This window comes from Budorcas taxicolor, chromosome 1, assembly GCF_023091745.1.
Source record: "Budorcas taxicolor isolate Tak-1 chromosome 1, Takin1.1, whole genome shotgun sequence".
Taxonomy (NCBI): domain Eukaryota; kingdom Metazoa; phylum Chordata; class Mammalia; order Artiodactyla; family Bovidae; genus Budorcas; species Budorcas taxicolor.
The window spans coordinates 14,299,521-14,325,640 of record NC_068910.1 but is presented as its reverse complement, the minus strand read 5'-3'; the positions used below and the strand labels follow the sequence as shown (position 1 = coordinate 14,325,640).

General features: G+C 41.7%; 1 protein-coding gene across 1 annotated transcript in view; it reads right to left on the bottom strand.

The window, feature by feature from the left end:
* CACNA2D3 (calcium voltage-gated channel auxiliary subunit alpha2delta 3) overlaps positions 1-26,120 on the bottom strand; it is an 877,155-nt gene that overhangs the window by 231,709 nt on the left and 619,326 nt on the right. Inside the window, exon 14 of the mRNA XM_052639295.1 lies at positions 942-959. Within this exon, the coding sequence (XP_052495255.1) occupies positions 942-959 (18 nt within the window). The remainder of the gene's footprint in view (positions 1-941; positions 960-26,120) is intronic.

Genomic DNA, 26,120 nt, shown 5'->3' with positions numbered 1-26,120 from the left:
GTAATGATTTCTAGGCCTCTGGTTGTCCATATGGTCTGAACAGACTGTCTTTTGTAGAGCAGTTGTGCTATCTTAGTGAGACAAAACCGAATCATCTCTGCTCCAAAGTGGAGAGCTTAGGAGGGTCAGATTAAGTTTCATGGTGGTGCCTTACCTCAACTCTTGAAACCAACTCACATCAGAGCCCCAGAAATTGCTCTGTTGCCTGAAAATCTTGCTTGCATTTGTGAAATACACAGGAACAACACACCAAGCATCATGTGATATGTACTCTGCCACAACTGTCCTTAGGATGCAGTGACAAGCCATGGATGACACGACAAAGCCAGCACTGCAGCCATAGGGAATCTTTCTGGACAGCAAACACACTACATGGTGGCACCACATCATCTCAGACAGATAATGAGGACCAGCGAAAGTGTCTGACTATGGGCAAGAACTCTGCTCTAATGCTCTCTGGGTGGTATGGGTATTGAGACAAGCAAGGTAGCTGTTGATTTTTCAATTAATGAAACTTCAGGGGAGTTTTAGGGATTTGGCTTAAGAGCTCAGAAACTAAAGTGATTACTGGGCCTTACTAATTATTCACATTATCTCCCTAGGAAAGTATCCCAGGGATGATCTGAAATGTTATGCTGGAAGGAATGTGACAAACTTATTCTTCAGCTATTATTTGAGAATTCTTAGCAAAATGGTTGAGCATAGATTCATCCCCAAACCACTCGCCACCAAAGGGCTTTCTGGTGGGATTCAGTTGGCAAAGGGCTAGTGGACAATCAAGTCTGTGGGTGTTTCTGCTCCTGTCCAACTTCAGGGTCCTGAAGTCCTAAGAGGAAAACCATTTCACTGGTCATGAACGACGCCGAACGCACAAGACCATGGAGGCATGCATGATTCATGAGTTCTGGGGATGACTGGAATGTGATGGAAAAGAGTTTTACCTTTTGTGCCTGAGGGAGCTGAAAAATAAGGAGAGAAAAGAAAAAAAAAATCATTATATAAGAAGTGAAGATTAACTGTAAAACTTCATTTGGCTGTCATTGGCAAATGGAAGGACCAAAATGGGGAGAAAAAGAGGAAAATAACAACCAAAGCCAAGTCATTCCCTCATATAAAGTTATGGTGTTGATTATTTCACCTGCTACCTTAATTCACAGTGTCAACAGATAATCTGTGACTTTGACAGTGCATGTATTGGGTAGTTTTTGGTAGCCTTCTGCAAAGCTGGACCTGAGGTTCTTCTGTCCAGTGATCGAAAGCACTAAGAAAGTGCTTCCACAGGAACAGAGAGCAGTTCTTTCTTCCTATATGCCAACAGTTCTCCATTGCTGAGGGGCTGTCCAGAGACATGTGGGGCTGTCAAAACCTGGGACAGGGGAAGGAGTAAGAGCTACTGGCCTCTGGTGGGTAGAAACCAGGCATTCTGCTAAACTTCCTAGAATGCACAGAACAGCCCCCACTGCCATATGTAGTGGTAGAACTATACTGCCCATATGTCCACTGTGCCAAAGTTGAGAAGCTCTGCTGTACGTAGAGGCAAGACCATTTGAAGAATGTCGTTTAATTTAAAGTCAGTTTTCCTTGCTTTGTAGCACAGTAACTGTTCCCTTTATTGCTGGTTAAGGAAGCATGCACAAGAATTCATGCATATATAAAGTAAGGCTGATACTCTAAGAACAATGAAAAGGCAGTCAGTCAATAAATAAAATAAGACATGATAGCTATGCCAATGGCACAGGGAAGGGACTGAGATTATAGGTATGTGGAGAAAGACTGAATATTTATGAGACATATTTATCTATTTTTCTACAGTGAAACTATTAAGCTGTGCTTTAGTGTCATGGTGTTTGTAATTGCCATTACAGCATGCAGTGTTTCAAAAAGCAATTTTCTAATCTGGAATGGAATTAACATTATCCATATATTAAATACCAAATGTAAGAATTACATCACTTTCAAGTCTTTTCATAGAGACTAACATTTATCAAGTGTGAAATTCTCAGCCGGCACAGTGTTAAGGCCCTTATTTGTACCACCCCCCCTAAGTCACAATAACCCAATACTAGGTTCTCTTTATTATACTCATTTTACCGATGAGAAATACAATGACATTTAGACATTATATATGATGTTCCATAGAAAGTAAATTTGAGGGCGGGGTTGTCTGACTTTCAGTCCATTTAGTTGCTCAGTTGTGTCCGACTCTTTGCGACCCCAAGTACTACAGCACGCCAGGCTTCTCTGACCATTTGACTTTAGAATGTACAAATTCAATTCAACTCACATGTTAAAAATGGCCACAAACACTTGGGAATTATGACAACAAACTCTCTGTGTCTCTAGAGTTTGTAACACTGGAACTGCCAGAATATGAAAGATAACTAAACCAGGCAGCCTATGGTCTGAACCTCCTGCCTTTCCCATTCTTTTGTCCCTGTGAAGAATACTCTCTCTTCACAGACACTAAAACTGGGGCTTTCTTGAACCTATCATAAGGCCCTGCCCCGTGGATGGAGCCCAGTAAAAGATCAAAGGGATAAACTCAAACCAACACGGTGTCTTGTATCTCACAGACTGCTCCAGAATGGTCCAGAGAATGTCCACAAAAGGCAGACCCCAACCTCCCAACAATCAATTTCCAAGCACTTTAATGCTGAAAGGTCTCTCAATTTAGGAAGACAGAAATATAACCATGATTTCTTGATTCCTTCCTCCTACTTAGAGCTGCCACTATTAAAAAGGAAGCTCACATGTTTCTCCAGCACTTCTCAAGAGTGCAGAAATGTATCAAGAGGTGAGAAATTGAGCCTAAAATGAAGAGTCACTTAAATAAGAGTCTTAAATATTAAATATCTTTTTCACAACGTAAAAGAAACTTTGGAAATGCAAACATTAACAGAATGACAGATGTATGCTTCCTTAGGAAAGAATCTGTGTTGAATCACAGATGATATGAAATGCATTGGATAGTGATGAGAATTATAACTGTTTGATGAATTAAATACCAAAGTCAAGGCCTGCACAAATCGTGGGACTTGACAGGCCTCTTTAAAATGAGAGCTGCCCTTTTTCTCTCTCTTTCAGGTTTATCTTGGTGGAGCAGGAAACTCTTCATTTTGAGTCACCCATTTAAGCACAAGAGAAGAAATCCTGGGCAGGAAAATGAGAGACCAAGTTTTTGTGGTGATGTCCTCAGTTTGAGGCTGCCCTCAAGTTCTCCACAAAACATATATTTTCCTTAAGAAATAATTCATGAGAACAAAGAACAACTTTCCTACCAGAGCTTTTAAATAACATAAATTATAGCCTGCAATGCCACACACAGGTTGGACCTTGGAAAAGAAGCCTCAGAATAGAACACAGCAAATTGAGATGGGCTCACTGGCAGCTGCAGATGCTACTGACTGGGAGTCCACGCTCTTGATGACACATGGTTCACGCAACACTCACAGTGTGCAGTGCTCTGACCCAGGAGCCAGACCAGTGGGACACTAGACTCACCCTGGCCTCTAGCTGGAGTCTTGAGACACATGCATTTTAGCCTTTAGTCAGAGTGCTTATCTGTATAAATGGATGATCCAGGGAGGGCTGGGGAATGGGCCAGTTCTTAGATGGCAAAGATTAGCTTCAAGAGTCACGTCTGACAGATTGGTAATGTATTTCCATAGGGCCATGTTGAGAAAGATTTTGAAGTTATATTTTATGGAAAGAATGTTATAACCAATCAGCAATGTCTGTAGTGGGCTCAAAAAATAAGGAACAGCAAAGGATACTCCTGGACACAATGGTCTCTAAAGGTCTCATTGTACTTTTTCTTCGTAGTTCAGAGAATATCTGTAATATCTATGTGAAAATTAGTTTAATGTCTCTCCTCTGCTACTTCACAAGCTCCATGAGGACATGAGGGAACCTGTTCTGTATGGCAGTCTCTATGCATTTCTGTGACTGTGACTGGTGCCCGCCTGGTTAAAGAAAGTACCTTATTACTAGGGTATGCCCAGGGTGGATGCCAGGAAAAGACAACTGGGTTAACTGACTGCAGTCTATACCTTCACAAACACATACACCATGTTGATAATCCAAGATAATGGCTTACAAGAGAAAAAGGAATATTTCTGCCAGAGGATAATCCCCATACCCTTGATACAGACGTCTGAAGATATGTACATTGTCCCACTGACCCACGGATGTACAAAAAACTAGCCCGGGAATTTCCCATCCTCACTCAGCCTGAGGCAAGGCAACTTCTCTTTCTCAAGATCTCTTCTTCTCCAAAGTCAGTTTGTCAGGCATTGTCAACCAGGCTCCACCTTCCTATGTCTGTTTCTTCACTTACTATTAATACATCAGGATCTGCACAAGCAGCTTCAGATTCCTTCAGACCAAATGCCCCCTAACTGTATGACTTTATAACCAACTATTCACATCCTCTAGTCACTTTTTTAAAGGAAGCATAAAGAAAGAAGCTGTAGTATATGGCAGGCTCGCACATTCCCAGGGAAAATTCTTGGGATGTAGAATGCATTTGTGGGACACTTCACATTCAAATCTGGAAGGACTGAGAATGTGCCATTCAAGAGAGTGACAGAGATAAAAGGAGAGGAACAGAAACAGCCTCTCTTGAGTGACCACTCCCAGTGCAGCAGTACTTGGCTAAGCACTTTACATCTTGAGCAGCTTTGGTCCTCACAGCAGACCTCTCTGGGTTATTTATTAGTATCAGTCTCATAGATGAGGAAATGGAGAATACTTAGTGTGGCTAAGAACTTTGCCAGTGTCACCCACTGAGGAAATGCTGGAGCTGAAAGTCAGCTCAAAGTCGTATCTCTCTGCAGCCCTCACTTCTGCTTTAACTGTCAGGCTCAAAGTTTTGCTTCTCATGCAGACCAAAGGTGTTAGCACCAACCCAAGATCTGGGGGGCCTCTCAGGCCGTTCCATCTGGGAGTCCCCCATATAAAGAAGGGGGAATGAGAAATTCTGGAACCACTCCTTACAGAAGAGTCTAGATGGAGAATGTAGCCTACCATGCTTCGCAGCATGTGGTGTACGATGTATGGTGCTGGCTAAGTCACTTCAGTCATGTCTGACCCTTTGTGACCCTATGGACTGTAGCCTGCCAGGATCCTCTGTCCATGGGATTCTCCAGGCAGGAATACTGGAGTGGGTTGCCATGCCCTCCTCCAGCGGATCTTCCCGATCCAAGGATCGAACCTGCATCTCATGTCTCCTGCATTGGCAGGCAAGTTCTTTACCAGTAATGTCACCTTAGAAGCCCATGATGTATGGTTGCAGCACAAATATTTACCTTGCCTTCTCCTATCACAGACATACTTGCCCTTCCCTCATTTTAGAATGTTCCCTCCTACCCTCCCTCCTTGTCCAGAGAACACCTGGTTGTCACTGTCTCAAAGAAGACCCTGTCTGACCTCTCATATCAAATGTCATCAGCACACCACATACTGCCTATTCATAGCATAGTTACTGCTAGTTGCAGTAACTGCCACACTGCCCTTTTTGGGTAATGGAAATCCAGCTGTTAGCCAGGCTTAGCTAAATGATGCTATTAGAACTTGGTGGGACTCAGTTGTGGTCAGCGAGATATCCATGCATATGGCTTTTCCAGATAGTACCCTTAAAAGGACACCTTCTATCCTGCTGCCAGGAAGGTAGATGTCATTGCTGGTGCTTTACCAGTCCTTCTGGGCCATCAGGTTGTCCTGGACGGAAACCACATGCTGCAATGTTGACAACAGCAGTAATGGCAGTGATAATAGCCATGACAAACTATCCATCATTCTAAGGGCTTTGTGTTTGCTTGTGTGCATGCTCAGTTGTGTCTGACCCTTTACTGAAAACTCGTGGAAACTTCATTAGGTAAGTTCTATTATCACCCCAATTTTCCATGAAACTCCAAGGTCACATAGCCAGAGAGCAGCAAAGACAGTGTTTGAGTGGGGAGGCCAGTGAGAAGACTAGTGAATAATCTGAATGAGAGATGAAGGAGTTAGTGCTGGCAGTGGAGGGAGCAGGCAGTGGTCTGATTCTAGATCTGAGACATGAGATGATGGACTGGCTGATAATATGAGAGAAGGAGAGACATCGAGGTTACATCTAAGACCTTTGGGCCAGGTTAATTAAAAAAACAGAGCCTTAATGAGAAGATGAAAACTGTTCAAGAAGCATATTTGAGGAAAAAAAAAAAGTTCCATTTTGTCTAAAACTGACAACTTGAGGATGTCTCCTGGACTTGCAAGCAGAGGTGCAGGATAGACAGCTTGAAGACGAGATTACCCAGGCAGTGAGTGCAGGACCGAATTGTGGGGCAGTTTTAGAGAAGTGCATGTTAAGGTGAGCTGGGGAAAACAGTTGTAAGGAGCCCTCCTGGAAGTGGAAGAGATCCTAGTGGGTTTTGAGTCCCTAACGGTAAGTAAGTGTATTTCAAAAGCAAGTTCCTGCACTGAGGGGAAGGGGATGTTTTTGTTTTAACTTTTCTCGTTTACTTCACTTACATCACAGAGTCCCACTTAAGAGCCACAGCGGCAAGGGAGGGGACATTCATCACTCCAGCTGAACGGACTTCTGGAGTTGAGTGGACTCTTTTTTCAAAAATAAAACTCAATTAAAGATCAACTGATCAAAACAACACATTTACTATGAAATATGTAAAGACCAAATGGGACATAAAGTATTCTTCTGCCAACTGTATAAAAGAAAACGAAAAAAGCCTGGCCTACATATGTTTATTTCATTTGTGAAACTGGCCCCTTGCCTGGGCCGTTATGAATGAGTGACAAATCCTTGTTTGCTGCAAAGGTTCCCTGCGTTCGCTCACTTCGCCCTCCCCCACTCCGTGCATGATGTTTACATTTATAATCCTCCTCCATTCTTCTTCATTAAGCAATGTTGATAAAGATTTCTACTCTTCTACATATCTGAGGAAGTTCTGTTCACTGGTTCAGACTCCAAAACCTACATAAGAAGCAGGTCTCTGATAAGCTAGGATACAGTGGTGGAGGTTCTGTCCACTTCCATCCACATCTGCCACCCCACGCTAAGCCACCGTTGTTGCTCACCCATCTCAGTTATACTCCTTCCCCTGATCCTTCCTCTATACTGCACTTAGAACAATCTAAAAGTATTATCCCGGTGCTTTGCTGGCCCTGCTGTCTAAGCCTCACTCACCTCAAAGCCTTCAACTGGCTATTTCTTCTGATTGGCTGAGGCTCTCCCACCATTCACTTTCCTGACACCCACTATTTTTTATTAGATTTCAGCTCTGAAGGCACCTCCTCTGACAGCAGTTCCTATTTCAACCCCAAGTCTTTCTATAAATGAAAAAGTGAAAGTGAAGTCGCTCCGTTGTGGCTGACTCTTTGAGACCCTATGGACTGTAGCCCACCAGGCTCCTCCATCCATGGTATTTTCCAGGCAGGAATACTGGAGTAGGTTGCCATTTCTTTTTCCAGTGGATTTTCCTGACCTGGGGGATTGAACCTGGGTCTCCTACTTTGCAGGCAGACTCTTTACCATCTGAGCCACAGGGAAGTTCTGTAGTCTTTCTATGAAATCATCTTATTTATTCCAGTCTTAAGATTTATTGCATTCTATAATCTTCTTTATTATTATTATTTTACTTCTCTACATAAGAACCCAAGATCCATCTAGGGGCCACAAAAATAAAAAATTTATTCATCATTGTATCACCAGGAACTAGACCTGTACCATACCTGGCCCTTAGTAAGAATTCAGGAAGAAGTATTTTTTGGAGGAAGATAGGGAAGGAACAAGGAAAGAGAAAGGAAGGAAGGAGGGCCTTCAAGTTTAGTAGATGCGGCTTCCAATCCTATCTCTTATGAGCCATAAGAATTTAGGCAACAATGCATCATCTCTGAGCTCTGGATTTCTCAACAGAGAAATCAAAGAATTGATGCATTTGAACTGTGGTGTTGGAGAAGACTCTTGAGAGTCCCTTGGACTGCAAGAAGATCCAACCAGTCCATTCTGAAGGAGATCAACCCTGGGATTTCTTTGGAAGGAATGATGCTAAAGCTGAAACTCCAGTACTTTGGCCACCTCATGTGAAGAGTTGACTCATTGGAAAAGACTCTGATGCTGGGAGGGATTGGGGTCAGGAGGAGAAGGGGACAACCGAGGATGAGATGGCTGGATGGCATCACGGACTCGATGGACGTGAGTCTGAGTGAACTCCAGGAGATGGTGATGGACAGGGAGGCCTGGCATGCTGCGATTCATGGGGTCACAAAGAGTTGGACACAACTGAGCGGCTGAACTGAACTGAACTGAACTGACACATGTACTAAGTCACTTATGTCCATGTGTACTAAGACATTTTACTCACGTCTGATTCTTTGCAACTCTAGGGACTATAGCCCGCAGTGGCTCCTCTGTCCATGGAATTCTCCAGCCAAGAATACTAGAGTTGGTTGCCATCCCTCCTCCAGGGGATCTTTCCAACCCAGGGGTCAAACCCACGTCTGTTACATCTTACATCTCCTGCACTGACAGGGGGGTTCTTTACCACTAGCATCACCTGGGAAGCCCCCATGACCTTGTAAGCCCTAGCATTTTCAAGAATGCTCCGACCTGATGGTGTGTGAGATGTGTACTAATACGCAAGGACCTCATGGCCCACAGATAAATCCACAGACTGGAGATCACAAATCTTGTCAATTGGCCATCACCTCTTCATAGTGGGTTACATGAAGTGGTAAGGCCTGAATAAAGGTTCCTTAGGCAGTGTGTGTCTCTTATGGTGGACATGTGTCCTTTTGCTCTCACCATTAACTTCCTTCTTTCCTAGGAGTTCCCCTAGTAGGAGGGTAAGGTTCTACTCCAAGTCCCATGATGTGGGCAGTGCCCAGATCTCAGTCAATTAATTCATCACTGGCTCCAAAAACTAGCTCAGGGTGGACATGTGACCTCACCTAGTCTAATTAGGACTTTTCTAGAAGTAACCAAATATATTATACCACCTCTATCTTTCTCTCCTCCTCCCTTTCTACTCTCCACTCAAGTCTGAGAGGATGTGCTGCTGGGGACAGACCATCAAATGGAGCCTGAGAGTGAAGCCAGCACCGTGGAAGACGGTGCAGTGAGACCGATAGAACTCACCACCAGTGGCATCACGGGAGCCCATGTCCATCCATGAGATTTAGCTTCTAGAGGCTTCCAGCTCAGTCTGAGCCCTGGGGCCATCCTTAGTGAACTGAGTTGTTCTCATTATTCCCATAGATACTTGCAGTTAGCCATCTCCGAACACAAACCATGGCTACTCACAACTACATTTTACTCATACAAATCAAGAGATTTGTCAAAATATTTCCCTACCATTTGCTCAGCTTAAAAAATACTCAGCAATAATTTCCTCAAAAGATTGCCAAGGGTATGTATATTGCAAACATACAGGGCATCATATTTTTCCAAAGACCAGAAGCTATCCTGGCCTTTCTGAGCATACTGCATAAGTCAGAAGACAAAGGGTATTCCTCAGCGTATCCTTCTTAAAATCTGCCCCTCCCCAGGCTTTCTCCTGAGTGTTAATGTGTTCCTACTGCTCCATGTTCTTTCCCTAGCTCCTTAAATGTGTACACCTGGTTGCTCCCTCTATAATCCCTAGTCCCACGGCTTTATTTAGTACCTTGTCATAGCAGTGGTGAAGGAGGATGAGGAGGAAAGGGTAGGAACAGAGGTAGAGATAGGTAACCCTGCAGGGTGGAAGACAGAAGAAAAACAGGATCAATAAAAGAAGACAAACATAAGTGACTTTTCTACTTCAAAATAATTCAAGTACCCCATCCAATTTTCCTATCATATCCTGTAAGTTTTTCAAACCTTGTTGGAAAGATCATGGAGAGAATGGTATGTATGTATTCCAAATTATCTTACTTTTATTAGTTTAGGTAATATCTTGCCTGACTATATATAATTTAATGGTGATTTATCAACATCTAGTTTGGGATACAGATGGAACATTAAATTTTCTGTCCAACAGCATGTTTAAAGTCAAGAAAAATAAAGACAGAAAGACCCTTCTTTGCAATAACGTGTTGTTTAAAATGTCTCTTAAAAAATCACAGAAGAAATGCACGTTTCTTATTGTTTAGTTGCTACGTCACGTCCAACTCTTTGTGACCCCATGGACTGCAGCTCTCCAGGCATCCCTGCCCTTCCCTATCTCCCAGAGGTTGGTCAAATTTATGCCCACTGAACAGGTGATGCTATCTAACCATCTCATCCTTTGTCAACCCCTCCTGCCTGCATCAGGGTCTTTCCCAATGAGTCAGCTTTTCACATCAGGTGGCCAAAGTTTTGGAGCTTCAGCTTCAGCAGCAGTCCTTCCAAGGAATAGTTGGGGTTAATTTCCTTTAGGACTGACTGGTTTGATCTCCATGCAGTTGGAGAGATTCTCAAGAGTCTTCTCTAGCACCACAGTTCAAAAGCATCCATTCTCCAAGCATTCAGCCTTCTTTATGGTCCAACTCTCACATTCATACATGACTACTGGAAAAAACACCTCTGTCAGCAAAGTAATGTCTCTGATTTTAATGTGCTGTCTAGGATTGTCATAGTTTTCCTTCCAAGGAGTGAGGGTCTTTTAATTCCATGGCTGCAGTCACTGTCCTCAGTGATTTTGGAGACCAAGAAATTAGATATCAAAGACAAGCAAAAGAAAACATCTAAAACCAATGATGGTACTAACATCCACTGTTGATTTCAGTTAATGTTAATTATTCAATTATTTGAACATAACAATATTACTTATCAAATTCCTTCTCATTAGCTATCACCTTGTCACTAAATGGATGACTCTGTAATAAACATCCTACATACACTATCTACTTTTCAAGAAGTTTAATTATTGATCAAAGGGCACTGCATATTCCTAATTTATACTCTGACCAGGATTCTCTCTTTCCAATGTCAGTTTCAACACTCAAACCAACATTCCAAGTGTTATCATCTTTAAAAATCTCCCAGCAATTTAAAAATACAGATTATAAGGATGAGTCTTTTCCACGTTCCAAAAGAGTTAAAGGCAGATAAAACATTAAACTTTAGAACGCCTAGAGGGTCAAGAGCTCGCTGTGTTTCAGGTTTCCAGAGAACACTGTCTTGACCACTGTACACCAGCATACTCAGGTTATTTAGTAGAAAAGATGAAGACTGATAACTGAGGGTCAGGTTTTTCAAAACTAATTTTGAATGAAAAAATCCAGTGTCTTTTTTTGCAGCAGTCGAGCCCTGATTAGATGAAAAGCAAGCCTGCATAAATTATTCACTTGATGGCAGACATTTTTGGGGATATGGAAAATGTGGATTATTAATGGGCAGACCAGAACAATTCTCACATTACATATAGCTGAGGACTATCGGCTGGGGGAAAGCCCCAGACATTTTTGCTTGTTACCAAGTTCTGAAAATTCTCACAATAAGAAGTAATTTCTCATCAGGCTTGAACCCGCATTGTACTGGAAAAATACATTCCCAATTAAAATTGTCATTCTTCAGCATTATTATGGGTGGCCATTTTGCTGAAAAATTATCTGGAGTTCTGGCAATGTGGGGAAGTCCAAGGCCCTGCTGGTTCCCTGTGAGAATACGGGGTTGGTAGAATCAAAAGGAAATCTGGCAAAGTCCAGATAAAAAACCACCACCATGATGTGGATATATTTCCTGCTTGGAAACCACATTGTTCCACACGGCAGGCCAGGGATCAGTGTAGATTAAGGAGGATCTGATAGGGAAGGAAGCTCTTTTCTGCAGGATTCATTTTGGAAATATCTGAACAGGATGCAAACCCACTCAGACCTTCTCCTGAACTCCCACCCTACCAGTGTCACTTTTCAACATTGTGACTGCTTCCAGTTGGATATTCTAAGCTGCTGGTTTTAATTAAAACTTAATTTGCGAAAATGTTTCATAATTTATGCATGTCATGTAATTCTTCTGAGAGTATGAACTTGGAGCCAACTCAGGGCCATATAAGGAGACACTGCACTGAGAAGGACGGGGGAGGAAAGGGATATAGAAAGAGAAGTACCAACAGGCTCAACAGAGGAAAGTCCCAATAGTTTGCTTCAGCCTCCCACCACCTGGATCTGGAGCCACCTGGGAGAGACATGGGCCGTGATGTCTTAAAGTAGAGAGAGAGCCATTTGGCAGGTCATAGACTCAGAGAACCAGAACGGTCATCAATGACCAGAATGGCCCTCCAAGAGAGGCCTTACCAGAGGAGATGGTGAGCCAAAACACTTGAAATCCTCCAAAATAGATGTCTCCACAGAAGGAGACAAACAAAACAAAACCCTTAGAGGAAAATTAATGAAACTCATGAGTCTGCAATGAAACCATTACTTCACTCAACAGATGTCTTCAAGAGAACTTGCAAGGATCTGCCAAACTGCTGGACCACAAATCTGTGTAGCAACTTAACTAGAAATATTGGCCCCCCAAGAAAGACAACCTCCCCTCAACACATATCCCTTATTAATTGCAAAATGAATTATCTCAAGTTACCCTCCATGTCTGCAGTGGAAAGAGTATATAGACAGTATCTGACATAAAAAAAGGCGGGGGGGACAAATGTTCTGCCAGAAATAAAGGTAAACAAGTGTTCTGCATACTCACAAAGGAGAAACCATGTCAATGGTATACTTTTTAGTGGCTAATCTGTTAAGTTATACATTTCGTGGATAGATTTATTTCTATCTTTATTTCTCTCTCTATCCTCATCTCAGGGGCATCCCTCATAGCTCAGTCAGTAAAGAATCTACCTGCAGTGTAGGAGACCCGAGTTCGATTCCTGGGCCGGGAAGATCCCTTGGAGAAGGAAGGAAATGGTAACCCACTCCAGTGTTCTTGCCTGGAGAATCCCATGGACGGAGCAGCCTGGTGGGCTATACAGTCCATCGGGTTACAAAAGTCAGACACGACTTAGCAACTAAACCACCACCATCACCATCCCTATCTCAGAGGTTCAACTTGGTCCTTTCCACCTCCTGTCACCTATGAAAAACTTAATAAGCTCTTAAGTAAAAGCAAGAGATAATACAGTTCTTTCATCCATCAAGCCTGTATCTTATAGAAGTGGATACAGTAAAGGGTAATGGTATGAGCTGTGGGTGACAGTTGCACCTGTGATGATACTGTCAGTTAGGGGATTCTTCAGGGCTTCCCTTGTGGCTCAGCTGGTAAAGCCTCTGCCTGCAATGCGGGAGACCTGGGCTCGATCCCTGGGTTGGGAAGATCCCCTGGAGAAGGGAAAGGCTACCCACTCCAGTATTCTGGCCTGGAGAATTCCATAGACCGTATACTCCATGGACTGTCTACTCCATGGGGTCACAGAGAGTCATACACAACTGAGTGGCTTTCACTTTCAGGAAACCCCCAGCTCTGTGATTCTAGTCTATGAGAAGTTTATTTCTATGCAAATTTTCTTTTCTTATATATTGTTTTCACCTTAGCCCATCAGTACATATTTTTATGTTTACCTGCAAATAGAATGGCCAAAGCCACCTGTTGAATAATATTGGCTCTCTTTTTGCATATAAGCACTTCTCAAGTCAAGATTGGATCCTCTTCACTAACAGTGAGAGCAGGTACATGCTGAGCGTTTATGCTAAACCAGGGCTAAATGCTCTGAATGTGTCCTCAGGAAAAATTCTCAAGACCACTGTAGAGGCCAAATACAATCACCTACATTGTAAAGCCAGGAAAACAGACTGACTCTAAACTCCATTTTGTTTGTTTGTTTGTTTGTTTTTTATCAAAGTGAGTTAATAAGTCAAATAATCCAATTAGTCTTTTTCTAAAAACTAAGAATAATCTATTAGTGTATAATTAAGAGAATATAAAGTCAACTTAAAAATGAAACGGTCTGCTTGCCAATAGGGTAGAGAAGAGCTTTGCCCACTAACCAAGCCTGCTGACGTACTGATCACCATACTACTTCAGGGTTCTTTTTTGCATGTTTAGGAAAGAAGATCTATGAATACACTGGGACTGCTAATCTCTCCAAATACACTTGCTCCCCACCCCCTAAATCTGGCGTTTGGCAATCTTTAAGGACATTTTTCCAAACACATGTTCCTATAATACTGAAGTCTGTGTGTATTTCCAGTAAAGCTTTTCTTATGGTCTTGATTGATTTACAATTAAAATCATAAAACAGAGTAACTTATTGCATATCTTCATTTCCTATCACTTTTATTGTTCCTTTTATTTTACAGAACAATTTTTGTCTTAACTAAGAAAGTGAGGTCCTATCACTGCCACTTTGGTTCAAATCTCAAAGAGGCTAATATGCTTCTGAAGTTCATCTTTAAGAACTAGAGGAACACAAATGTCAAAAACTGACCTATAAAATTTTGCCATTCACACTGAATACATGTTAGGTAACATAATAAAGAAATCAAGAGAAGCATAAGAAAGGGCTATTTCACAATTACATTGACTTAGTATAGTATCATATTTAAATAAAAATTACCTCAATGTCATATCCAATAAACTGTCATAGTCTTTAAATGTATCCAATAAACTGTCATCGTCTTTAAATGTTTAAAAGATAAGTATTATTCTTTGGTAAAATTAATCTAAAAGCAATATGCTTTTAGTTTTGAATATGAATAAATAAATAGAACAATTTAATTAAATAATCTTAAAGGTAAAACAAACTAATATTCATGTCATCTCTTATTTCTATTTTTCTACCATGGTTGAAATGGGATAACTTATACTGCATTAACCCTCCTGTCACAAACAACAAGATAACTGGATATAGTACAAAAAAGAAACAAATGTCCTTTGATATTGGTCAATAATCCGCACTGACTTTGTTTCTTCAAAGAAGGCAAAACAATAAGGTGAGACTCGTGATCACTCTAATACATTACCTGGAGTCATTTGCAAGATCCCAGAACAGGGAAGATAATGATGATTAGAAATTAGAAGTTACACCTAATTGAGGGGGAAAGAACCAAAACTTACAGAGGCTGAGGTGGCTGGCATTTGCAAGGCAGAGCACTGGAGAGAGAAAACATTGAGTCACTTGCATTTAAGTCTTTACAGTTAGGACACCAGATGTCCTAAAGTAAAGGGTAAGTAAGCCATCTTTGGTACTCCCTGTCCAGACTCCCGACGCAGCATTCGGAGCATTGCAGCATTTGGAGCATATGAAAATTATTGTTCCACATCACTATATTTGGTGGCTCAGATGGTAAAGCGTCTGCCTACAGTGCGGGAGACCTGGGTTCGATCCCTGGGTCAGTAAGATTCTCTGGAGAAGGAAATGGCAACCCACTCCAGTACTCTTGCCTGGAAAATCCCATGGACAGAGGAGTGTAGTAGGCTACAGTCCATGGGGTCACAAAGAGTCGGACACGACTGAGCCACTTCACTTCACTTCAGTAAGCAACAATAGTAACAGATGGTAAATATCATGATCCTTGTTTTAAAAGGAGAAAACTACGTCATGAGAGTGACTTGAACAGATTAGCATGGTGGCAGTGGCAGAGCAGGGGTCTAAACCTAGTTTCTCTGTGAGTCCCTGCACACCCTGATCTAGAGAGGAGTCTCGAGTATGACACCACTTCATTCACCAGGGTTCTAGCTCAGGGCTATAAGAGGCTTTGGCCCCTTCATCACCAAAATGATGATCTGCCCCCATAACTCTCCTCTCTCAGGAAGACACTTGAGGTCAGGGTTGATATGCATGGGTTACAGAGCCAAAACTATCTCATTATTTAGACCTTTAGCAAAGATATATACCCAAGGTCTACACTTACAAAGCTCAAGCAGCTCAATCAGCCATGAATTCTGGGCATTTACACAAGAGTTGGTTGAAACGTGAGCTTAAAAAAATTCTAGCCAAACAGCTGCAAAGAACACAGGAAGTAAAGGACTAAAACCTATTAAGAGTCTTGGCTCCCCCTTTGGTGCAGACAGGAGATATCAGGGGGCGAACCAACAAGTATTTATGATAACAGAACAAAAAAATAATTGAATCATTTCCTTCCTAGAAAGATGACTAACTCAGGTGATGGGTTGGCATTTTCTACTTTCTGTTATCTTTTTTTCCCTTTATACAATACCAGTTTATTCTCTGCAGAGGTATATGTCTTATCATCAGACCTGAACACTGTCTTTGCAGACGCAGAAGAAATGTAGCTGGATTTGCTTAAATTCATAGGCTGTAAGATCTGGAAGGAAGATGGACAGAACAGCTTTTTGTCTGAACAAAATTTGTCCCTTCTTCTGGTAATAGCACTGCATTTTCCTGTGAGACAAAACCTATCCCCTACACTCAGGTCTTGTGGCAAGACTGGGGCTGACTCCTCTCATCCTCTAAATCCAAGGGAGACATGTCACTCATGCCTGGTGAATCAGAATGCTCCATCCTGTTGACTACTGTGATTGGCTCTGAAAGAGATAACACATGGCTGAAGTCATGAGAGTCAGCACTAGAATCATAGACTCAGCTAGAATCATAGACTAAAAAGAGATTATTTTTTTCTTCTGAGGGAAAGGGGTTCCACTGGCAAAATATAAACCTGGAGCCTATTGGTGACAGTCATCAAGCCACAAGGAAAGGAGAATCTCACCTGAGAATAAAGCTGCACAGAGGAAAGCAGAGCCAAGAGATGGGAAGAGGCAGACTCCTGACTGCCCTTGGGCACTTGGATCCAACCATGCCTGAGGAGATCTACACTATGACATTTCAGTTTTATGATTCAATAGATCCTCCTTAATCACACAAGTCTAACCGAGCTGGATTTCTGTCATAGTCAAAGAGACCTGATTCACTAAGGCAATAGTTGATAAACTATCTACATACCAGTGGTTCATGAACTCTGCTTTGTGGAACCTCCAAATTCTGTGAACCAGAGGCCATGACCTCAAATTAATCAAGGCTGCTCTTATTTTCATATGATGGCTGCTACGATTTTATTTGAATAAAATAGTTGTGCTAATAAAGAGGAAGAAGAATAAAAGAAGCTATTCAATTCAACTACCTAATTTTAGAGGTCTAGAAAAGCCATGTGGCTTTTACAAAGTGAGTCTATGATGGGAGTATGCCTGGTCTCTACCAATCCATCCAAAACACAACCCATTATCCCCAAATGCTGCCAGTACTTCTCACATCAGCTTTGGGTCTTGCTTTTGGAATGGAAGTGGATCTATGGCTTCCAGTCACTACACCCAAACACATAGGAGGATCCAACATGGACTTCCAGCATTGGATACCTGTTACACCTTAAGGACAGAGCTGCATACCTGCCATGCTCTGGTCAAAGAGCCCAGGTGTCACTCTTGCAGAGTGTATGAAGGGACCGTAAACATTTAGGGAGCTAACTAGTGAGTAAAAGACAATAACAACCTGAAGTCATGGTAGGCTTCATTGAAAGAGTCTCTTTAACTACAGTGAAAATGGTGTCCCCCAGAAAAGCACCAAGCATGCATGTGTTTTTGTATTTTTAAAGATCGCAGCACTGGAGAGCTTTGTTTAGAACTATCTTCTTTGACTCATTCTGGGCTGGTGAGGAAGTCCCACTTGTTTGCCAGGGAACAAATTTATTTCTGTACCCACTGCCTGTCAGAGTAAAGGGTAGAACTTCTTTTCAGGATTCTGAAATAGTGGTTTGGTTTTTGAAAAGACTTTTGGAATCTATCATCTTTAAAACTTAAAAGAAAGCAAAATCTTGTCACTTTTAAGACAAGTCAATTAAGTCCCATCTGTCTCAATGTGGCTGCCCTCTATTTTGAAGTGGAAAAAAAGAAGAGAGAGAGAGAAAATCCAAACTGGCAGCAATGTCCTTTTTTAATTGAATAAACCAACAGTTTTCTCATTCTAATGAGCATAAACTGTTTACAGAAAAGATTTTATTTAAATTACCCAGAGTGATTACTTTAAATTCACAGTTTGGTTAAAACCTACAGTCATAAATAATTAATTTCTCTTTTTAAAAGAATTATGCAAATTTAAGCCAGAAGGCTAAAAATGGAAAGTGTCTAATTACATGTGAACTGAGCTTGCATTTCTCTTTCTTGTTTCTTCGGCCTCCATGTTTCTGTCTCTGTACTTGCTCTGAACACAAATAATACCTGCCCTTACAGTGCCCTGCCCATGGTCCTGAGTGTTCCTACACCCTCTAATTCTTTATACAATGAACCAAGAAATGGGTGTGAACAGCTTTGGGTCATGCCCCAAATAATGCCATGTGCATGTGAATAGTAGCAGATTCTTGATAATGGAGAGAAGACAGAATCAATTGATCAGAACATGTTTCCTAAGCATCTATCCTATGCAGCCATTCTACTGAGTGAGCAGAGCTCAGAGGAATTAATTTCATATACGACCTATAATAATAATTTTTAAAAAAGTTAAATAAAACTACAAGGATAAAGATTAGATAGCAAAATCTTCAAGTGTCCAGAGGCAATGGCTGGTTAACAGTACACCGTGAGAGACACCAAAGAAGCCAGGATTCCTAGCGCTGAGTGGGAGCTTTCAAGTCAAACAACGTGAGAATCCTTGGTCCTTTTCACCTTTCCTGCCACTGCCTAGCAACAGAGACACCTCTGAACAAGCCAAGTAAGAGTTCTTTCTAGACAACAGGCTGCTTTCTCAGGACCACGGGATACACACAGCAGTGCCAGCTCAGCACATCAGTGGGAGTACAGTGGCACGCAAGGCCAGGCTCCAGAGGTGTGAGCACTGAGGGACATGAAGGGTGGGCTGTAAGTGCACAGGTGGAGCTGTGCTGCGCCCACTCTCGCTGCCAGTCATCTCGTGTACAGGAAGGAGGTGCCCTTAATAATCATCTTCAATAATTTGAGGAGGATAGCAGATTCTGAAAGGCAGGAGGTGAGGGGCAAAGCAAATGTTGTGAATGACATCTGTTGCTGTTCAGTTGCTAGGTCATGTCCGACTCTTTGTGACCCCATGGACTGCAGCACACCAGGCTTCCCAGACCTTCACTATCTCTCGGAGTTTGTTCAAACTCATGTCCGTTGAGTCGGTGATGCTATCCAACCATCTGATCCTCTGTTGCCCCCTTCTCCTCCTGCCTTCAGCCTTTCCCAGCATTAGGGTCTTTTCCAGTGAATGACATAGGTACAAAGAATTTCCAGCCCCTACCAGTTTATACCCGTAGGGCATCATCTGCCCATCGGCTGTCTCTAAAGTTTTGAAATGAATACCTTCAGGTTGTGCATGCATGTTCTAGGTCACCACACTCCCCCAAACACAACCATAATTTTCTTTTACTCAGAGTTCTCTATGCACTTATTGCACCAACCCAGCTCCTGAGATCATTTATAGTTGGCATGGATGATCATAGCACATGGATGTTAAAAGCATTGGCTTGCAGTAGCAGTGGAGAACCCTTTTTCAGCTGCCACAAAACCATCCATGAGAAGGGATTAGGCAGGCGCCTGGAGAGGACACTACAGCAGTGATCCCTACGACATCCCTCTGGGGCAGAGTCTATCACTGTCCTCCTGTTATATATGGTCAAACTAGAGGCACTAAAGGGTTAAGTAAATGGTCCCAGTGACACAGCCGCTAAGTGGCAGAGCCGACCTGAACCAGCCCCTCACTCCATCCCGTGTCTTCAACCAGCATGGCACACCCCTGCCGCTTTTGTAAGTGACACACACACTTTACAAGGAAAGAAAAAGAAGACATTGTTCATTACAGTCATCCTTCAGTATCTGCAGACAACTAGTTCCAGCCTCCAACCCCTCCCTCCACCACACTACCAAACTCCTAGGATGCTTAAGACCCACATCTAAAACAGCATAGCAATTGTGTATAACCTGCATACAACCCTACACTTTGAAACATCTCTAGACTGCTGATAATACTTCACACAAATGCAAATGCAAAGTAAAGAATTTGCTGGCATAGCAAATTCAAGTTCTGCTTTTTGAAACTTTCTAGAAAAAAAAATTCCATTATTTTCAATTTGAGGTTGGTTGAATACATAGCTGCAGAACTCATAGATAAGAAGGGCCAACTGTATACAAAAAGTTTAAATCTTTCTTCAAAAGCTCCATTTTTGCAATTCTTTGGAAGAATGCATTGGGTGGGTCTCAAAATGCAGAGCAACAGGCTGGGGGCCTGACACAGCCTCTGTGCCTTCTCCTGCTGGCCTCACTGAATGTGGGCATCATCCACTTTGGGTTTAGAGGAGCTTTATAGAAAGCGCTAATAACTCATACAGCTAGAGCTAAATGGCAATTTAATGAGCAATGAGTAAGTGAATCAGATGCACAGATGAAATTTCCATCCAAATAACCACAGGTTTCTCAATTAAGAGGAGAGAAAGCATGGTTGGCAAAACAGTTTGGCCATGGCCACATGGATTTTTCCAGCCTACTTTCTGAATATGGCAGTGCACACAGATCCAGGGGTGATGAAAATAACTTTATGGGAATCCCCACTTGCTTATCATAAAGGAATTCCAACACACCACTAGATGTTTATATAGAAAGCAATCCCAGGGGGTTCAGGCACAAGGTGAGTGTCAGACAATAAATTTATTGGTTTTATTTTAATATACTACATTCTATTGAAGAATGAACAGGTGTTGTTTTTTAAAACAAATATCTCTCTGTGGTGTGATAGGGGTAAGGTGGCAGGACACTCCTGACTCGGGCTGGCAACCTAGAAGCTTTCCAGTAAAGCGGAATTTGGTGCCGTCTCCTCAGACCTCGTGGAGGCCAGCTTTGTTTTGGGAATGGTGCCAGGAGGGTTTTTACCCCCTAGTGCCTACTGTGTGCTGAGCACTCACGCTTCTTACCTCCAGGCCTCCCTGCATCCAGGAAGAGTCCTCATGCTTTTCCCATTGGAAGACACTGGCCAGGAGTCACCCAGGCATGCCAGCCTGAAGGCAAAACAGACAGGAAGGACCAGTGTCTTCCTCTTCCTTGGTTTATTTCCTTGTTTGGATGAAGAACATCCTCCAGGAGCTTCTTGAGAAAGAGTGCCTAATTCTGATTTTGCAGTTGAGCTATTTTGATTCCTAAGACTTTGAACTCACTCCTACTTTAAGGACTTTCTATGTTATCCGTGATATATATATATATTTTTTAAATCACAATATATCATCATGGGTCATTTTTTATGGCACTTGAGAGGTTTTTTTAAGCTAACAGTGTTTTTCAAAATTGGTCCCCAAACCAGCATTACCAGTATCACCTGTGAGAAATGTTAGATGTGTTAGGAATACAAATTCTAAGCCCCACTTCACATCTACTGAATCACAGACTCTGGTGATAAATCCCAGCAACCTGTACTTTGTTGTTGTTTTTGCTGAGGAATAACTGACATGTAATTATTTGATATTTATATATCAAATACACTGTGAAATGATCACCACAATAAGATTGGTTAACATCAGTCACCATACATGATAAAAAAAATTATTTTTCTCATGATAAGAACTTTAAAGATTGACTATCTCAGAAACTTTCAAATATGTATACAGCATTCTTACCTGTAGTCACCACGCTGCAAGTTATATCCCCCGCACTAGTTTGAAACTGGAAGTCTGTACTTTTTGACCCCTTTTACCCACTTCTCCCAACCCCCAACCCACCTCCCAGCCCCTGGCAACCACCAATCACTTCTCCATGTGACCTCAGGATTTTTCACTTTGTTTTTTAGATTCCATATGTAAGTGCAATCATACAGCAAAACAAAACAAAACAAAAAAACCCTACAAGTATCTCTATGGGTATTTGCAAAAGTTATACAACCTTTCAATGCCTCAGTTTCATGATCTACAAATTGACATACCAATAGCACCTATCTTGTAAGACTGCTATATATTTATACTTAATGATATATTTAATTTTACATTTAAATATGTCAATGAACAGAGATTCCCTGCTGGCTCAGTGGTAGAGAATTTGCCTGTAATGCATGAGACCCGAGTTTGATCCTGGGCTGGGAAGATCTTCTGGAGAAAGGAATGGCAACCCACTCTGGTATTCTTGCCTGGAGAATTCCATGGACAGAGGAGTCTGGTGGGCTGTATTCCATGGGGTTGCAAAGAATTGGACACAACTGAAATACTAAGTCTTTCACTTTCACAATATCAATGATACATTACTTTCAGATAATTTGACATATGTAAAATTCTCTGTGTCAAGTTCTCTGATGTGTCAAGTTCAAGTTCTCTGGTACACTGAGCCCATGGTAAGTATGTAATAAATGTGAGTGCAATTATTATCATTATTTTGGCTGCTCAAAGAGTACTGCACACACCCAGGGAATGGTATTCTTTTCACTCAACAGTACTTATTAAATGTCCCTTTCATAACTGATACTTAGAAGTGATCAAGGACACTTTTAAATAACTGGGCACTCTTTCCAGAGGCAAATTCAGGCCACTGAGTCATTACTGCAATGGCTATCATAATGTGACTATTTTTAATATCCGCTGTAACACTTTAACTTCATGTTACACATTATAGTTTATGTAGCACATAGTCTAAACAGCAGCCAACCCGTATGAGGTTGGAAAACTGAAAGTCAGGAAAGGGAAGTGATTTACATAAGGGTACATGGCCAATGAGGAGTAGAGCGACGACCTAACCCTCAGTCTTCAAAGTTCAGTGATCTTTCCTCAATGTCCGTTCGGTTGTTAGGGGCCTCAGAAAGTTTTCAGAGTAGACTCTGAGAGCACAGCGCTGAGAGAGGCAAAGGTCAGTTCTTCAGTAATTCCAGGTTTCCCACCCCTTCTCATTTGGAGAATTTCAAGTGACTTCTTTGAGGCACACCTCAAAATCCAATGGATATTAACAGTAAGGCAGTCACTACAGAGCCATTGGAGTCTTGAGGGCAATAAAGTATCTTGGCACCCCAACAAATGTGCGCCCACACTTAGACACTGAGTATTTGAGTGAAGGTGGGACCTTCCTGAATCATCAGGCAGGAATAAAACTCACATCGTTCTTTCAAATAACAACGGTTTCCACAGTTCCACATTAGAAAATCTGAAAATCTAATATCATAAAAGCAAGCTGAAGTCATATATTTATGAACTAATTTACTCAGTCACACAGTGAACACTGATATGAGTACTGGGTACACAGCCCACATACAAAGATAAAGAATCTACATGTTCTTTGAGATATCACTACCTTGTCCCCAGTTTTAATATTCCATACGTAAACTCAATCGGTTGCACTTTTTTTTCAAACCATGAATGGATCAGATGGATGCAAAATGGGAAACTGTTTATCCACTGGATTATAATTAAGTGATAAACTCATTACATTGATTTTTTTTTTGTACTTTTAAACCTATCAGAATAAACAATGCCATTCTCTGCTTTTTATTTACCTACTAAATATCTATTAAGCATCAGCCCCTGGGCCAGGGAACAGTGGTAGACAAAAAAGATTTAATTATTACTCTGTGCTGGGATGCTACAAATGGGAGAGATATAGGAATTAAATAAAGATAACTACACTGTATAACTGGGCTATGAAGTGAGAGCAGGAAGGAATCCCCAGAGGAGGCAGTACTTAAAAAGAGACTTTAAGAATGGAATTAAGTGTTAGGCAAACAGATTCAACCATAATCTGAATCAACTCACGTTCCTTCAAGTGGAGACTATTTTACCTGAATCAGAGTATACCACCCCAGAATATGACACCTTGGCATATGGCTTATTTTGAACTTGAAGGCAATTAACAAATAGCAGATGCAGGAAAAGCTCTATACCCTCCCTCTTTTTGCTTAAAGGCAGGGTATAAATTTCCTTTTGTGAAGGTATCTCTCTTTCCTCTCCCACATCAGGAATAGGAAAACAACTCTTAATCATGGGAAGTGTTCTTCTCAGCTCAGAGACTGCATGAGATTGAATCTGCAAGGCAGACCTTACTAAAGTAATCCTTGTCTCCATTAGTTTTCCTCCATATATCTCCCTCCCACAATTTACCAGCTCTAGAAGCCCAACCTTCTGGGATCAGCCTAGCTTTTTGGCTAGGCTGCTGTGCCCTCTCTTCTCTCAGGAAGCAAGTCTGCTTTTTCATTTGTCCTATTTTCTTGCACAGAGCAATTCTGTTCTGCCCCTCTTTCATCTTAGGCTCTGCCCCTGGGCCTCTTTCACTTCCTAATGGTTCCAAATCTTCCCTGAGGAATTCTGATGTGAAGGGGAACATTTGGCAGTGATTGGGCCTAGAGGGAAGAGGTTAAATGTGGTTGCCTTCTCTTAAAAAAGAAAAACAGAAGTTGATTTTGGGAGGTTAGAAAAAACCGAGTTCAGTAAAGAAATGCCTGACAGTGTCAACTGCTTTCCCTCCTGGCCTTGTGTAAAGCGGTCTGTGAGCAAAGGTTCAGGCAAGGTTTTACAGAGAAGCAAACTCTTAGCCCCAAGGCTAATTGGAGGCTCTTACAAGACCTCCAGTGCAATGTAGGGTCTCCTAGATTGCTCAGTTTCCTAAATCCCAAGGTTCAAATACCCTGTCATGGCATGCTTTCAGGACACTTTGTTTAGTTCAATTTTGTATTTGAAGTTTTGATCTACTTAATAGAGCACTTAATACTCACTGACTGGCTTGCATGACTACCCGTCAAGGTGGCCAGACCTTCCATTCAAAGTCATGAATAATGCCTCTGAGGACTTTGATTCAGGTCCCTTAATTTCCTTCAGAAGAGAAGCTGTATAGATCAGGAATAGCGTATCATGATTTTTGACACAGTGACAGCAGTTGGTGTTATATAAATTATAGGATATGATTACAGCATTTGCTGTGATAACACCATCAATCCTTTTGTGATGTATAACACATTCAAAATGCAAATTCCAGGATATTTAAAAGCCCATCAAATAGAATTGTTTTGACTCCAGATTTAAACCCAGGAATGCTGTGGTTTCTTGTACAAGTGTGATGAGCTGAATTTTCCTTCTGTCATTTAATACAGCACAGAAAACTCTCCATGTGAGAGATACAAGTTACAAAATTTAAAGTTTCCTATCTTGGGTTGCCAAACTACAAGAACCTAATTCAGGATAAGTCAGGCTCCCCGTCTTCATATTCCAAAGTGGTTCTGTGAGATTTTTAAAATTCAGTAGAAGCAATGTAACTCAAGCTTGTGGGAATGGGAAAGACATTTCTAATCTCACATCAGGCATTTTAAAGACTTTGGCATTGGCAATGTAGCCATTTGGGCGAGCTCTTCATCAGAGTACATACATACATGTGAGATACCCCCCACCATGTCCCATCAGAGAGAAAAGGCCTTACCAACAAGGAGGCAACCCAGGATTGAATCCACTTGTTCCACTAATTACCCCATCTCCTTGGGCACATTCCTCAATCTCTCTAAACCTAGGCTTCCTCATTGGGAGGATCGAGATAATAAGGTCCATCTAACCAGAATGCAAAGTACTCAGTACAGGGTCTGGGTTGCATTTTAAGTGCCTCACACTGAGGGCTCTAGCATTCCGGCTATTCTAACTGTGCTGCTCAAATAAGGCCTAGCTAACTGCACTGTTGGGGAGGATGCTCCTGAAGGTCACAGCTCAGCTTTTCCTCCTGAGTTTCTTGATCCATACCTGCCAGCCATAGCATGAGATTCTAGCACAGTAATTACATCTTATTCTAGTTGTTTCTAAATGACACCGTCATAAAGATGTCTGAGACAGAGAGGGGCACTTTTTTTCTCTCATTCCTAAGCATAGAATGGAGCTTCCAGGCAAGACAAGCTGGACACACCACTTAGAGTAGGGATGTCGCTGCAAAGAGTGAATGTGACTCCCTTCTGCTGGGAAGGGAAATAAATGCATGACCAATTCTCTCCCCTTTCGTTTGGAGAATGCCAGAATTTGGCAGGTCTCAAATAAAATGAAGGCAGAGTTCATTCCATAAGACTCTATGTATGGAAAAGTAAATAATGCTATTTGGAATTTCCATAACGATGACCATTTATGGAATTCCTGCTATGTATCTGACATGGTACTAAGCAGTCTTACAATTTTTAATCTTCACTCTATTAGATCAGCACTATTATTATTCCCATTTTACAAAGAAGAAACCCTGATTGTATATAATATGTCACTGCTATGTGGTGTGCAATTTATTT